Source organism: Gymnoscopelus braueri, assembly GCF_963280865.1.
Source record: "Gymnoscopelus braueri genome assembly, chromosome: 3".
Taxonomy (NCBI): Eukaryota; Metazoa; Chordata; class Actinopteri; order Myctophiformes; family Myctophidae; genus Gymnoscopelus; species Gymnoscopelus braueri.
In genome coordinates, this window is record NC_137612.1 from 41,250,496 (window position 1) to 41,266,383 (window position 15,888).

The 15,888-nt window shown below is 42.8% G+C and overlaps 3 protein-coding genes across 4 annotated transcripts in view; 2 read left to right on the top strand and 1 right to left on the bottom strand.

Moving 5' to 3' along the window:
- Positions 1–417: 417 nt before the first annotated feature.
- On the top strand, positions 418–6,313 carry tpgs2 (tubulin polyglutamylase complex subunit 2). Of its 2 annotated transcripts, none has more exons than XM_080425261.1 (7): positions 418–561; positions 1,202–1,281; positions 1,877–1,964; positions 2,093–2,233; positions 2,383–2,487; positions 3,092–3,255; positions 4,550–6,313. In XM_080425261.1, the coding sequence occupies exons 1-7, from the start codon at positions 486–488 to the stop codon at positions 4,766–4,768; spliced, it is 873 nt and encodes a 290-aa protein (XP_080281387.1). In that variant the 5' UTR covers positions 418–485; the 3' UTR covers positions 4,769–6,313. The 2 variants fall into 2 exon arrangements, with proteins under 2 accessions (XP_080281387.1, XP_080281386.1); XM_080425260.1 differs by having other exon boundaries at positions 4,547–6,281.
- A 202-nt stretch (positions 6,314–6,515) lies between these two features.
- Positions 6,516–15,888, bottom strand: part of aqp7 (aquaporin 7) — a 12,198-nt gene continuing 2,825 nt past the window's right edge. Inside the window, exons 2-6 of the mRNA XM_080425259.1 lie at positions 13,130–13,256; positions 12,480–12,617; positions 8,806–8,924; positions 7,994–8,211; positions 6,516–7,544 (exon numbers count right to left, since the gene is read on the bottom strand). Coding sequence (XP_080281385.1) covers positions 7,355–7,544; positions 7,994–8,211; positions 8,806–8,924; positions 12,480–12,617; positions 13,130–13,256 — 792 coding nt within the window. The 3' untranslated portion in view covers positions 6,516–7,354. The remainder of the gene's footprint in view (positions 7,545–7,993; positions 8,212–8,805; positions 8,925–12,479; positions 12,618–13,129; positions 13,257–15,888) is intronic.
- Positions 10,255–12,319, top strand: LOC308082920 (uncharacterized protein; the record flags this gene model as incomplete). Its single annotated transcript, XM_080425001.1, has 2 exons — positions 10,255–10,935; positions 11,230–12,319. 2 exons carry the CDS (start codon positions 10,255–10,257, stop codon positions 11,899–11,901), a joined length of 1,353 nt encoding a protein of 450 aa, XP_080281127.1. The 3' UTR covers positions 11,902–12,319.

A 15,888-nucleotide genomic window follows, 5' to 3' on the forward strand; every position in this document is an offset into this window, starting at 1 on the left:
TTTCTAAAGTGTAGTTGCTTATTTTGGGCTTGTTCCATAATGTTGTTTAAACCAGTGGTTCTCAATCATTTTTTTCACATCAAGGACCCCAAATTAATATGTATTTCTCCACGGACCCCCATTGGAAAAAATGCTGTTGTGCAGATTTGTGTCATTAAAATGTTTTCAAAAATATTAAAAATGTGTCAATAGCAGACCTACAAGATCACAACGCGTCGCTGTGAGCTTGTAGATCTGCTATTTTCAAATACCCGATTAAAGATTTGAAGTGCTCATGTGGCCTTCTTTCGGGCTTGTTTTCATAGACCCAGTTGCTTATTTCTCTCGCAAAATCTGGCAACGCTGGTTGCCAGTCAAACTTGGGTCAAACCCACGCTAGAAACTACGCTTCCCATGATGCCTTGTGTGTTGCTAGTAGCTGTCAGTGTTGCTAGAGGATGAATGAACGCATCTCCTACATGTCGTTGTGATCTGCTGTGGTCCAGATGGAGGAGAATAAAGAAGGAGCACCTTTTAAATGTGTTGCTGACAGGCTGACACTTGGCATCACTCGAATCCTCGGTGCGTAACGTTTGTTTTCACCACTCATTATTAACCTGCTAGCTAAGGTGGCACCCATACATATAGTGGACACCTGACAATGTTAAATTGGCTGGGTTATTTTTTCTCTCCAAAAACGTAATAAATAAACAATAAAGAATTTCATGGGAAATTGTCAGAATCAGAATCAGAATCAGAATCAGGTTTATTGTCACATCACAGGTTTACAAGGTAAAAAAGTGGGTGAAATTCGTTTTTGTACATCGTTCCCATCGCAACACAATTGTCTTAAGTAATGTAAACTAAATGATACATGATTTAAACATGCTCGATGCATTTGACATTTAAGGTTGGGCTAGACTAGTATTTCTACAATTGCTACAAATTGCTACAAAACCAGTGGAATCTAGGTCTGATAATAATGATGTACCATGTATGTTCAAATTATGTATACATTACTTTAGAGTTTAGACCATTTCCCACATTGTCTTTCTTTTCTTTTTTTACATGTTGGAAAAAAATGCTAATTTTAACATTGAGATGCTTACAATGTTTAGATGCCCACTCTCTTCCTGTATAAAACCAATTGATTGACTGCTGGGTTCCCACTTGAAGTAAAAAAGAAAAAAGTAACCGTCTGTATTTGAACTGATGTTTGCAGAGAGCATGCCTGGAGTGATGGACCTGCGTTTTGTAGAGAGAGAGCCTGCAGAGAAGAGATCTCTGCTGTCATGGGAACAGGTGAGCAAAAATACCCTGACATCCACTGGTTCTCAAAGTGGGATCCGGGACCCCCCCAGAGGTCCATGTGGATGTTCCATTTGGCCCCCAGCAAAATCTATGAATGAATAGGTATCATCAAAATCTGTCTAATGAGTTTAACCCCATTTTATACTTTGGCAAAAAAATAAGAAATACACAAATCTTCTCGTATGGGGGTTTGATTGATTGATTGACATTTTTATTAGGCAAAATAATGTAAAACAACATAGTTACATTTATAATACTTTTGTCTAAAAGGTCCGACCAAAAAAGTCCTTGCGGACTTGTTTCCGTTGGGGTCCTTGAATTAATTTCATAGACATATATAGTAGCAACCAAACAGTTCAAAAATCAACATAAAAATACAGAGAAAAAATACCACTATGTACCAAAAAAAGCATGAAAATTTAAAAATATATTTTTAAAAAAGGGGGGGAGGGGGGGTCCCTTCCTTGGCACAAACTCTTTACAAATGGGGGGTCCGCAGCCGAATACATTAATTTGGGTGTTATTGACTATATGAGACATACAGTATGCTGCTCATGAGTCACTAACCCATTTGTTTCTACAATAGAAAAACAACTGTATTCTACCAGAGGACCTGAGAGATTTCTATCTGACCACGGATGGATTCACTCTCACTTGGAGTGTTAAACTAGACAGTAGGTGACCTCATGTGTATTTGCAACTCCTTTTTGTCATCAATATTCAAATGTGTTTAAAGGTAGTTTGTCTGTCTGTCTGTCTGTCTGTCTCTCTCTCCCTCTCTCCCTCTCCCTGTCTCTCTCAGGTGAGTGTGTACCAGTAGGATGCATGGTGATTAACAGCGTGACGCGGTTGCGTCAACTTGTTCAGCCGACGTCACATTTCGCTCTCCCCAACGCGCCCACGCTGGCTGACCTGGACTGGGAGGAGGATGACACGGATACTGGTAAAAGTCCTTTATCCCTACCAAGGCGATGTTCATCAATCACAAAATCTACTTTTGCACCTCTGTGCATGCATATTTGTGTGTACGTGTGTGTGAGAGAGTGAGTGAAAGTAAAAGATTTGTTATGTCCATCTCTCCACCGGTGTCAGGTGCTCCAAGTGCGCCCCATTTTGACTCCCGAAGCCGGATGTTTGAGCTGGATTCCTGTGGCGGGAACGGAAAGGTCTGCCTGGTCTACAAAAGCTGCACCCAAGGTGTTCCGTTTACTCCCATTCTTTGTCTATACTAATGTATGCCGCGAAACTACAAAAGATCGAGGTGTCCATAGCTTGATTGATTGAATACTTTATTAGTCAACAGCACGGAGGTACAGTAAGACATTGAGGCTAAAAGGATAACACAAAAAAGTCCTGGGGACTTGTGTCCATTGTGGTCCTATGTATTCAATTCATCAACATAGCGTATAAAATGTTACACTATAATACATGTCGTACAACAAATACAAACACTATTTTGTACTATGTACAAAAGAGATGAAAAAATTACATTTACCTACCCTTGTGGTCTCCTAGATGTTTTTTCAGGCCAATTTTGAAAGAGAGTATTACACATCCTTTAATGGATGGTGTCAGTACATTCCACATTTTGGTGGCAGAGTAGTAAGAGTGAGAATTTTCCTATGTTTGTTCTAAATGTGGGTGGTACCAGATCATGGTTGCTCCCTCTGGTATTGGGGCTGTGGGTGTGACTCACTTTGGAGAAGTAGTTCGACAGGTATGAGGGTATTGAGGGCACTGTCCGTCAATACTATATTATTATATAATAATGTGTGTGTGTGTGTGTGGACGTGTTTTTCAGGGGTGGTGGCCCAGCAGAGTGAAGTCTGGTTCCTGGACCGCTCGTTGTACTGGCATTATCTGACCCCAACGTTCACCTCCTACTACAGACTGATGATCACTCACCTGGGCCTTCCTGAGTGGCAGTACGCCTACACTCCGTACGGACCCAGCCCCCGGGCCAAGGTACACACACACACACACACACACACACACACACACCCTGACATGTGGTTAACCCACTGGTTCTCAAACTTTTTTGTGCCAGGGACCCCCAGAAGAGAGGATTCAAATTATTAGTTTCCAAACATTTTCGATATTTTTCCAAAAATCGTCAAAAATAGCAGATGTATATCACCTTGTAGATCTGCTATTTTTGAATAGCCTACGTATAAATGGATGAAGTGGTTAAAATGATTGTGATGGGCCCGGACGGCTGGAGTAGAGGTTCGGGCACCTAGGCTGCTGATACAGCCTGACAGCGAATCCCGATCCCGCGACCTTTGCTGCATGTCACTCCCCATCTCTCTCTCCCCATTTCCTATCAGACTATTGTATACTATCTAATAAAGACAGAAATATCTTATTTTTTTATTAAATGATTGTGATGCTACATTAACTATTTGGCCAAAAAATGAAGATTATTGTTGGTTCAGCTATCCCCATCTTGTCTCTCTTCTCTGTCTGTCCTTGGTGTCCTGTCTCTCTACACGGCCCTATCTGTTTCTTATCTAATGAAGCATTAAGACGTCCAAAACACATCAAGGAAAAAAAATACTTTATTTTATATGTAATGCACTACAATGTTGGCTGTAACAGTTTTTCACTACATGAAAGGACAACGGTCATCTTCCTATAGAAGATGTTGAGGTAAAACACAGACAATTCATTTGGTCTCCTATCATTGATAATAGTGCAGCTCACAAGTTGAGTTAAGTCTTTATTTATTTAGTCCCATCCAAAATAAATTCCTAAAGGATCACCCATTTTCAACCCTATCTTCATATAATGTGTTGGTCACTAATGATCCTTATAAGATGGCACAATTCCCATCTCATTGGTGGGTTGTGGACAGTTCAGAAACCTGCCAACCAATAACATTATCTTCCAAGCAAATAGAAACTACAGCCTTTATCTTCCAGGAAAGTTAGCTTGCTGAAATAGAAGCCATTGTTCCTTCATTATAAAAAAAAAAAAGTTTGAAATCTTGTTTTATATGACCAAACCTTCCTACCGATGATGATGATGTCACTGGTAGGCAGGTTTCTAAACTGTCTGCAGCCCTCCTCTGAGACACAGAGTGAGTAGACAAAATGGTGCTGTCTTATAATGAGCATTAGTGAGGATCGATTATATGAAGAAAGGTTGAAAATGTGTGAAGTGGTCCTTTTGCTAGATGTGCTGTAAATGCAGGCTGTTCCACTAAACATAATTTTTTTTCCCCTGCTCTGGTGTGCTCTTGTCCCCTCCTCCGCAGCAGTGGGCATCCCTGTATCAGCCCCTGACATTCAGCAGTGAGCTCGGCCTCACTGAACCCATAGGAGGAGATTCCTATGTCAACAAGCTGGACCCCACCAAAGCCTTCAGGGGGAAAGCCAAGCCACCTGCTCCCAAGAAGAAGCAGTCATCCCAGGGCAGCACAGCGGGGGGCGCCAAAGGCCAGGGGAGCTCAGGGAGACACAGCGGGATTAGGCGATGAGAAGAGAAGGACCCCGGACTACTATTAGCAACATCCAACAGAGACATTATGAGTCAGCAATATGTCTATGTGGGTGAACGCTTTGGATTAGATCAGTAGTTCTCAAACTTTTTACATTTCAAGCACCCCCATAACTAAATCCAAAGACCAAATGGACCCGTACACTCTCAGAGTTACAGGTCTGTAAGGGTCCATTTGGAAACCCCTCAAGGAACCCTGAGGGTCACTGGACCCCACTTTGAGAACCACTGTATTAGATTGATTAGGTATTGCGCAATAATACTCCTTTAAATGAAACCTCAGAATTCATGCTGTTTGAAACCAAGGTATGAAACCTGTGTCCAGCGCAAGTAAGAAAATTAAAAAAAAAAGAGTTTTATCATTTTACATATTAATGCTAATGAACCACAAAATAAAAGAAGGGGGCCTTTCCCTAATACTATCTACTTTCATTATTACATATCCAATGGCTTGCTGCCAGAAGGGCATACAATATACGGTAATTCAAGTAACATTTGGAAAGGTTTCTGTATCCACGTAATGCTTCTAATGACGTGTGCCAAAAGCACATTTTGGGAGGAACCCTGACCAAAACACAGCAAAACATAGACCGTTGTACCCGGACTTTGGTAGGTACAGCGTAAACAGTCAAGAGGCGCGCACGTATACATTATTTGGCAGTTTTTGAGCTGGACTGTCATGTTTATTTTCGTTTCTTTGGCGGTGTTGAACCTCACTGAGCCATCTCCGACTGTTGACTATACTTACATAAATTATGTTTCTGTTTATTTAGGTTAGGTAATGTATAGGCCTACTGTGTATTTTTGTTAAATCTTTTAAATGTTTGCCAGATTAAGATTGCACATCTTAATGATTTTGAGCATTGTGAGCTTGTATATCGGCTGCTATTTTCGCTGCTTTTGCACTATTGTACGACAAAGTAGGGCATTAATTTACGGGGGGGGGGGGGAATTGAAATATAGCGATGCATCCCTCTATTTTCTGCTCTTCAAGCTCATGTCAGCTGGAATTCCATAAATAATGTGAACATAAGGGAATGACTTGTGTGTTTTCTTTCTGATCCTTCTTTGTGCAATCAGGGGTTCTATTGGATAGCCCGTATCTGTGTGTTGAAGACTGACCCTGGTGTTGACATCATTATCTATGTCAATACCCAAGGTCCAAGGGGTCTTATTATTGTGGGTTTCTACGCAGTAAAATCCTGCCCACCACCGCAGACAGAGTTTGGTGGTTGGATTCGACAGCGGTGCATCTGGCTTTATTGATTGTACGAACGAACACAATTGGCCCGTGTTCAGGGGAGGGAAGCCGGCCCGGGCGGGGAGGGTTATATTTGTCACTGCACGTGCTCCTACAGGCTGGGATGGCACCTGTCAGCAGGGAGTGTTGGGGGGGAGGAGTAGGACGGAGGCTCTACGCCGTCCCGGTGGGGGCTCCTTACTGGCAGATGATCGAGCCAGTAGAATCAAGCCAGTATGGGGAGGAATTAATTGGCAACGACTAAATTGGCCCGAAAAAGGGGTAAAAAGCTTTAAAAAAAGGGGGGGGGGGATTGATTTTGCTGTGTATTTGTACTAGTTGGTACAGCTTTATTGCAGATCTTATCGCTGATGTCAGGAAGTTGTTAGGTTTTCGGATTGCAAAGCCCCTGCATTTGTTTCACCTCACTGGAGGATTTTATTTTGGTTCATATGGGGTTTAATTCTCTCTCGGATAATTAAACTGACTTGACTTGCTTTCCTGAATTCTTGCTCCATGAAAAACAAAATCAACGTTCCAGTTACTTTCCCCAGCGTGGAATGTTATCGGCTAGTGTGTGTGTGTGTGTGTGTCTGTGTGTCACACACACGTCTCACTGTGAGCCAGACTGTCGACTCACACAATTTTCAAATACCGTCATAAAGGCGCTGAAAATGATCAGGCAGTACAGCGGATGTCCCGCTTCAGTGTCGTGTTTGCAATTGCGTAAATTTGTCCTACTATATGCTATAAGCATGTCGTTGCTGTCGGGCAGAAACCTCTTATCTCCATAATCTAACTCTTTGTGTTTTTTCGTAAATTAACGCCCTTCTTAATCATACTGCAACGTCACACAAAAGCATCCTTTGCTGATCTGCTACTTTTGCATTTGAATCCTGAAAAGTAACAGTTTTGGACATAATGAGGTTTCCACCCGACTAAGCTTGCTGCTTAGCGGAAATGGAAATAAAAAAATATATTTGAAAGACATTCTAAAACAAATTTTCATGGACGGAAATGATGATCATACGACAGCTTCTGTTCTCGGCTCTCAGGAGCCGTAGTTCCAGACTCAATGTAGCATTCAGACTTTGTGGAATAGTCGTCTGGCTATGCAAGACAAGGGCCTCACTCACACACACACACACACACACACACATACGTCTCACTGTTGTGCCTAATTTGTGCTCTGCTGTGCGACGAAAATAGCAGACCTACAAGCTCACAGCTCACTGTGAGCTTGTAGCTCTGCTTTTTTTCGTTGCGTGCCGAAGGATGAAACAGGCTTTAGTGTGTCACACACACACACGTCTCACTGTAAGGGCCTCACACACACACATCAACACAGATGCTCTTCTGCTTTTCCAGAGGCTGAGACTCGTCCGTAAGCTCCTCCTGCCCTTGGTCACAAAGCGAGGGATGGTGCAACTCTACGCAGGCCTTGTAGACCGCTGCCCCCATGACCCCTCCCACGAGGGGGGCTACTACAGGCACCCACCACCACGCTTTTCCAGCCCTGTGTGTGTGAGAGAAAGGTCAAGGGGAAAATAGATGAGAATCTCCCAAAAGCAAACGTTGCTCTTCGATAATTTCAGTTTAAGGTGTTTTTTGTCGTTATAAATGTGTGTGTGTGTGTGTGTGTGTGTGTATTACTACACTTGTGATTACCAAATGTCCTCATTTGTATAGTAGAATTTCAGAAAAAAACATTGACAATTTTCTTGGCCCTCACAAGAAAATACGTTTTTATGGACATAAACATGTTATTTAGACTTGATTTATACTTAGCTGTGCAATGCTGTCGCACACCCGAAATAGCCGAACTACAAGTTGACAACGTGTTGCAGTGCGATGCTTTCTGAGCTTGTAGATCAGCTATTTTGGGTGCATGAAACCAGCACTCAGTGTAACTGAGGGTTCGGGTTAAAAATGGCAAAAAGTGGTAAAAAGTATATATAGATATACCTGAAGACTTCCGTTCCCCAGCCCGCCATGGCGGTGAAGAGTCTGGGCGCCAGGTCTCTGGTGGGGTTGATTGCGTAGCCGCTGTTGCTGCCCAGCGAGACGCCAATGAGCAGCACCAGGAGGCCCACGGCCAGCGGCTCGCTGCCCGCCCGCGCAGGCTGGTTCCTCTGGTCCGACAGAGCCATCAGACACAGCAGCAGCATGGCCGTGCCAAACACCTGGCAAACACCACGCGTGACACAGAGATAATCACATCACACACACAGATTTTTTTAGGCCTGCCTGTCTGTCACAATTATTATAATTGCCTAAATATTTGAGGTAGTCGCAATTGTTTTGCATAATCGCGTCCATGTTGAAAAATGTTCATACATTTTCAAACATTTTCAAATTAATAGCGGAAATAGCAGATCTACAAGCTCACAATGTGTTGCCATGCGATGGGTTGTGAGCTTGCAGATCGGCTATTTCCGCTATAAGATTTAGTAGTAGTAGAAGATACTAAATATGTCAGTCATTTCTTTGTATATTTAAGAAATGTGTCATATCTGCCCAGTGCAACTTTTGTTTACGAAGCCTAAAAGCCAAACAGAAATGTAATATTTTTTATATATATGTTCCAATGTTCAATGCCAAAGACACAATTATATTGTTAATCGCAATTATTTTTGTGACAATGAATCGTCAATTTCATAAAACATGTAGCCTAAAGCAAAGCGTGCATGCGTGTGTGTGCGTACGTGTGTGTGTACACGTGCGTGTGATGATAGTGATTTGCAGGCCTTTCATGTTATAAGCCTATAAATGCCCACCTGGTCGATGAATCCAGCATGTATGGGGAGGTATGGTGCAGGGTAGGTGGCAAAGATCCCAGCCGTGGCTTTTGAACCAGTCACTGTCAGGTTCCCTCCGCTGAAGACATGTATGGCATCTGTAATCACACAGTACAGTAGGCCTAGTGATTCTCAGTGTAAATTTTTTACTGCAGTAGTCCTCAAACTTTTTCGTGTCAAGGACCCCCAAATTCATATGTAGCCTATTTGGCACAAGGTTTTGTGCCAGGAACCCCCAGAAGAGAAAATGTATGTTTAAAGGGACTACAGTAGGAATTTTTACTTTTTCATGGTGTAGAATAGATCCTTTAATACATTTTTTTTTTAATGTGGAATGTTTTTTTAAACATTGTAACAACACTAATCTCTAGGGTTCTGTTCTGGCACAAAATATTTTCAGATGGGGGGTCCGGTCCGTCGCCAAATACTAATAATAATTCATTTGGGGCCCATTGGGGGTCTGTCTCAAACAAAAATGTTTCAGAACCACATAAGCCCAAATAAGCAGCTACTTATTTAGAACTTTACAGGAAAAACAAGCCAGACTTGGCAACACAGATTTGAGCCTGAATTCAGTCTCAGAGCCGTATAAGAGAGTCATGACCTTATTTTTTACTCTATGGTCATGACTAGCGTTGACTCCCGTCGTAAGAATGGAATGCGGAAGTGCTCGGTCTATCTCATAGTTCACCCATGTCTGCGGCGAGATCAGAGCTTGTCGTTACTCTCTCTTCTACACACAGTCTGCCTGAGTTGAACGCTCGTCATTGCTGTGTTCAACCTTCAACGAATCAGAATAGCAAGGGATTTGACGTCATCAGCGGTGTTGCCAGGTCTGCTAATTATAAGCGACTTTGGGCTATTTCTTACTTTTCTGTTAAATTACTTGTAATATTGGTAGTTGCGGGTTGCGTTTTTTTGGGCTTGTTTCTAAATTGTAGTTGCTTATTTGGCCTTGTTTCCTAATGTTGTTTAAACCAGTGGTTCTCAAACTCATGTAGCCTGCTTAACTTGGCCACAGATCTGAAAATATGTTGTGCCAGCCTGCCGGGGACCCCCATTTATGCATTTAAAATGTTTCAAAAACATATTTTTTCAAGACTTTTCTTTGAAAATAGCTGATGTATATAGGTTCAAAGGCAAACCATAGGTTCAAACGTGTTCCTGTGGCCTGCTTCTTTTGGGCTTCATGGACCTGGTTGCTTATTTCTCTCGCAATATGTGGCAACACTGGTCATCAGCCAGCGCCGCTCTATCTCACTTGTTGACAAAACTGCTCGCTAGTTCGAGACTCGAGAGAGTAAACAAACACTGCGTATAATATAAAGTTGTGACATGTCAGATTCAGGCAGTGTACAACTACAAGTACAAAACACCTGCCGGCTGTGTGGGGTGAGTTTATTAGGCAGCAGGGGAACGTTGCAGGGCATGCGTGCTCTGTTTGGACCCAAGAAGGAGGACCAGACGACCAGACCACTGGGGCAACGGTTCTCCGCCATAGGGGTGTCCTTGGTGGACCGACCCGGCCTGTCGCCACGCATATGTTCAGCCTGCTACCGTGTGTTTCTAAAGGTGGAGTTCTGTATGGCCACGTTGAAAAGATGGCAGGCAGTGCACAACAGCAACCGCCAGGCCGACACCGTTGTTGAGGAGAAGAGGATGGACAGTGGCACTCCTCCTGAAGGTCCCCCCATAAACCTTTCTGAAGGTCCCCCCATCAACCTTTCTAAAGGTTTTCCCATCAACCTCTCTAAAGGTCCCCCCATCAAGCTTTCTAAAGGTCCCCCCACCATCAACCTTTCTAAAGGTACCCCCGTCAACCTTGCTAAAGGTCCCCTCATCAACTTTTCTGAAGGTCCCCCCATCATTCTTTCTATAGGTCCCCCCATCATCCTTTCTAAAGGTCCCCCCATCATCCTCTGTGAAGGTCCCCCCATCATTCTCTCTAAAGGTCCCCCCATCATCCTTTCTCAAGGTCCCCCCATCCTTTCTAAAGGTCCCCCCATCATCCGTTCTGAAGGTCCCCCCATCGACCCCAGTGCATTGAAGAAGAGGAGATGCCCAGCCCCCAGTCCTCTGCAAATGCGATGCAGAGTCAGTACTACAGAGGTACAGTACGTTACTCTAGCTAATAATAACCTTAGTTATGATTCTATTTAGAGTGTTGTCAAATTATCTAAGCAATCAAGGCAGCTGCAAATACTGTGATGTGAAACTTGTGTTTGATTTAGACAAAAAGACATTAAAGGTTAATGTGAAGCATGTATTATGTTAGCCCTAGAATGCATTCTATTCCATGAAATGCATGGGCTGTGACCGTTGATCGCAATTATTTGTTTGAGAATTACTCGTCAAGTTAAATGTTTTAATGGTGACAGACCTATACACTTGACCTTCTCATAGGTGTTTGTCCAGTACCCCAGCAAAAGAGTGAGGCTGCAGTGTCATCCGGATGTGGCTGGAATCATTGTAAACCTCGCGAAGGGGAACTGGAGGACGGCAGCCAAGAAAATTGTGCTACACAAGGCTCTTGTTAAGGAATTGAAACCTGGGTTCCTACAAATTGTTGAGAGAGAATGCCGTGTTCTCTGTAGCAAGCAGAGTTTCGTGCTGCGGCGGTCTCCCCCGGACCAATTAAGGGCTTTTTCATTCGCTGCCCTGCACAATGACCTGAAGCGCCTGGCTCCGTTTATCTCCTCCATCTTCTCCACTATCACGAAGCGCAAGTCTCGGCGCACTGCCTGTGCGGCTGCAGCCATTGCCCTCAGAGGGAGAGAGAACCGTTTATCTGCATTTTCCTACTACATTAACAGTGTGCTGCAGTTTGGTGGTGCCAAGAAGTCGGTGTTTAAAAGATTGTCCAAGCTAAGAATAACAACATCTCATACCTGTGCCATTAGAAATAAATTAGATTCTCGGAGAAGAGACTTGGGGCCCTACCGTGTGCCACGCCTTGTCCCCTGTTTAACGGACAGCGCAGCCCCGCCGCCCGTAAACGATATCTTCCATCAGCGCTCACCGATCAAACTTGAGCCGACTGACGAATTTGCGGCTCAAATTGTGGTTGTGGTTTAGGGGCGTGTCGTGCTATTTTCAGTCAATCTTGAACATTTTAATTTAATTCATTTGAATATTTTTGAAACATTTTGACAACAAAAATCTGGTATGGGGCCAGTCCCTGGCACAAAAGAGTTTCAGATGGGGGTCCGTGGACAAACAGTTTGAGAACCACTTCTGTAGAGGGTAAAACGCATTGAGTATTTAAGTCAATTAAGTATTAATTTACAAAGTATAGTGTTTAATGGAGGGTTAGCCTCCTCTTCTGTCTCCTGATATGCATACAATGTTTTGTGGGATATGAAACCATTAAAAAGTTATGCATTTCGGGAAAAAGGCACACTGCAGTTTTCATTAACTGATAGTGTAAGAACTATCCCATGCTTTGACTAAGGCTTGTCACATGTTTTTATTTCACAATTTTCTTCCTCTGTTCTGGTATACAGTATGTACCTCTTTTTATATTCTTTCTTTTGTATAATTTGATAATAAATGGAAAAATTCAATTGACACAAAAATCTGCTTGATTCTGATATTCTTTTCTGATGTAATAATCACGCAATAATCAGTGTGTGTGATGTGTGTATCCTCCTTACCGTAGTAAACCAAGTAAACTGTCCCAGCAGCCAGGAATGAGCCCAGAAACTGGGTGAAAACATACAGCGGCAGCATCCTCCACGCCAGACGGCCAAACACGCACATGGTAAACGACACTGCTGCGTTCATGTGTGCCCCTGGTACAATGGAAGAGTGAAGAATCACACAATGCCTTCAGTCACTTTAACCACTTTCAACCTGTCGTCACTATTTTGGGCGTGTCATTATAAGCAAGCATTTTCCCAACTTTTCAAAGAAATGCAGATTTACCACCAGCTCACAATTATCAATTGTTGTGAGCTTGTAGATCGATCCATTATCGCAAGACAAAAATGTATAATGTTAATAACGTTTCAAAATACAATTACAATTTAGGCATTTTGCAGACACTCTTATCCAGAGCGACTTACAATAAGCAAGGTAATCAAAGTGATAGTGTCTCAAGAAACTAGGATCCAAGATAAACCAAGAATCTAGCATCAGTCTACTCTACGCTAAACAATATGCTTTCAAAATAACAAATCTGTACATTTAAACTAATAGGACACCAGGTAAACAATGAACCTAGCATCTGTTTAAATAACATGCTATCTAAATTGCATTTTTAACATTGTGGTCACTTTATCCCTATTACTCAATAGTAACCTACCTGAGACCTTCCCTCCAACATGAACTCCCATGGCCACGCCCAGACCAAAGCCCAGGTTGATGCTGATGTATTGGCCAAACTCTCCCCGGCCGGTGACTACCTGGGCCACAGAACCCAAGCCAAACACCTGGGCAAGGACATCAGAATCATCTTTAGTGTCACATCAAAAGTTTATGTGTTTATGTTAAGACAGAATCAAAAAAACAAAAAGGTATCTACATATTTACATATAGCATATCCATCCGTACAGTTTGTACATGGTGTACATGAGCGTAGCAGCTGGTTTATAACTGTCATGATATAGACCAGGTTTCTTCAACGTTTTTCAGGCTAAGGACCCCTTAGCTGAGAGAGGGACCCCCATTGCATATATTGAATTCATGTTAAATGTTTTCAGACATTTAACCACTTAAACACTCAATACTTTGTAAACTTGAACTTTGGCTCGGTACTTGGTCTGCTCTTTTTTCCCTGTACACCAAACCTCTTCACCGAAAATAGCAGATCTTCAAGATCTCACACCACGTCTGCGACGCGTTATTTTCGCTAATGTTCCCCACAGAATAGGGATGCGAGGGTTCAAGTGCACTGGTTAATGTAAAAAAATTAATAATTAAGTCCCTATCACACAAAGATTTGGAGGCCCCCCTGAAGTATCTCTGAGGAGCCCCTAGGAGTCCCAGACCCCCTGTTGAAGACCCCTGATATAGACATTAAGGCGCAAGAAGAGTGTCAGCGCGTTGTGCATGAAATTAAGGTGCAGGGTATCATCGCATGTCAGATTCGACCACACAGTCCACAAAAGGTAACTTTCAATCCACAGATGGGTAGGAAAAGCAAAAGTCATGGACCAATCAGGGAAGGGCACACAATGGGGTGACCAGTAAACATCATTAGTGTGTATTGGAACACCTGAAAAGTAAAAGTACTTAAGTACAGTACCTGAGTACATGTACCTAGTTACTTAGTTTCCACCACTGCTTAGACTAGCGGCAACGACGTGGGACACACCATACGAAACACAACCGGTTTATTGCGGGGCAGGCGCTTCTCGATGGCCCCGCTTGCCCGACCGGACCTTGGATTTTTCAGCCCTTTACTACTGTCTCCTGCTGTTGACTTGTCAGCAGGTCACCATTATCTTCGGCCTGCACATAACATTCATGCTGTTGTTTTATGTTCTCAGCTGCATATGGAGTTGGAGGCGAGAGGACCAGAACAGGCTGAAGCCTACACTCGATGTACATTCGCCGTTTGACGCTCCAAGCGGCTTGGAGAGCCCACTCCCACTCCGGTCTCGGCTCCTTCAAAAAGCGAATTACCAATTGGGACAAACCGAGTGTGAGTGAGCGAGTGAGCAGAAATTTGGGGTATTGGAATTTGGCTATGAAGTTACAATATTTAGCACATAATCGAACGCAAACAAAGCAGACTCTGGCAATGTATCAATTAGAAAACCAGATATGGCATTTTTATTTTATTTATAAAATTGGCAACTTTGTGTTGATTTGACTATATTAATTTAGGAAGAAGATCTGGCAGGTGAATCACTGTTTGTTATTCCACGTGTAAGAAAGGACAGTATAGTAGACAATGACTGACTTGGTCAGCAATTGAAAACAGATGAAATTATGCTGAGTCAGGTTACATTGTCAGAATGTGATTTGTTTGCATTCATTTTATGTGCTAAAATACTGACTTTGAGACCTGTTTCACTGTGCAATGCAAGTCCATTTCCATCAGTGGATCAACTATTGAAGCTATGATGTAACACCAATATTTGGTTTTACATCATAGCAAAATAAATACTGTACAAAACTAAGGGCTTAAGTTAACATGCTCTTCATCTGTGACCCTCCTCCTCTGTGTATATGTGCGGGCGTACGACCTTACGTGTGTGTGTGTGTGTGTGCGTGCGTGCGTGCGTGCGTGCGTGCGTGCGTGCGTGCGTGCGTGCGTGCGTGCATGCGTCATCCTACAGAACACAGCTCGGTTTCAGTTGCTGGATCAGGTGGCAGAGGTGGAGCGTTAATTCAAGCAGGTGTTGCAGTGAGCATCACAGCAGCCTCCTAACTCCAACGCCTACACGTTACGGACCGCCAGTGTCCGCCACATATCGTCATGTCTACGCCTCCGGCATTTTCGCGCCAAAAACGGCCAAGAATAGCCGACCCACAAGCTCACAATTCTCGGCGTGCGACAAATTTGTTTTTTAGGTGAAGGTATGAAGGAGTTGTGAGGTGCAATTAAAAGAAGAAAATGTAATGCATCTTTTGTACTAATAAAATCTAAGTATCTGAAGCTCTCAAATGTTGTATTTGTAATGTAGTAAAAAGTACAGTATTTGCATCTGAGATGTAGTGGAGTAGAAGTAAATTTAAAGTAAATTAAAAGTACCACATAATTATACTGTGCGTTGTACAAGTACTGTACATTATTTTACAGCACTTGAGTAAATGTACTTAGTTACTTTGCACCACCGACCAGCATTATGTATGGATGAGCTCTAGCATTTGAGTGGATTGTTCCTTTAAAAGAACAGGCATAAATCACCTCAGGTGCACTAATTGCTACAGTGCATATGGACATGTTTTGATATTAATGGTTTTAACTCAAAACCTACACATCTTAGATCATTAGGTTAAAGCAGAGAGCAGACCCGTGTGAACGTGGTGATGTAAAAAAAAACATATCTGTAGTGTAAAAACTGTCGGCGTAGTGAGTTTACGAACAGAAAGAGTCATTCCTCCAGTCTCATC

Excerpts from the sequence above, each read along its gene's own strand:
- tpgs2 (XM_080425260.1), top strand. The coding sequence starts at position 486 with ATGGAGGAGAATAAAGAAGGAGCACCTTTTAAATGTGTTGCTGACAGG. Across the intron at positions 1,282-1,876 it reads CTCTGCTGTCATGGGAACAG|AAAAACAACTGTATTCTACC; the intron begins GTGAGCAAAAAT and ends TTTCTACAATAG. Across the intron at positions 1,965-2,092 it reads TTGGAGTGTTAAACTAGACA|GTGAGTGTGTACCAGTAGGA; the intron begins GTAGGTGACCTC and ends TGTCTCTCTCAG.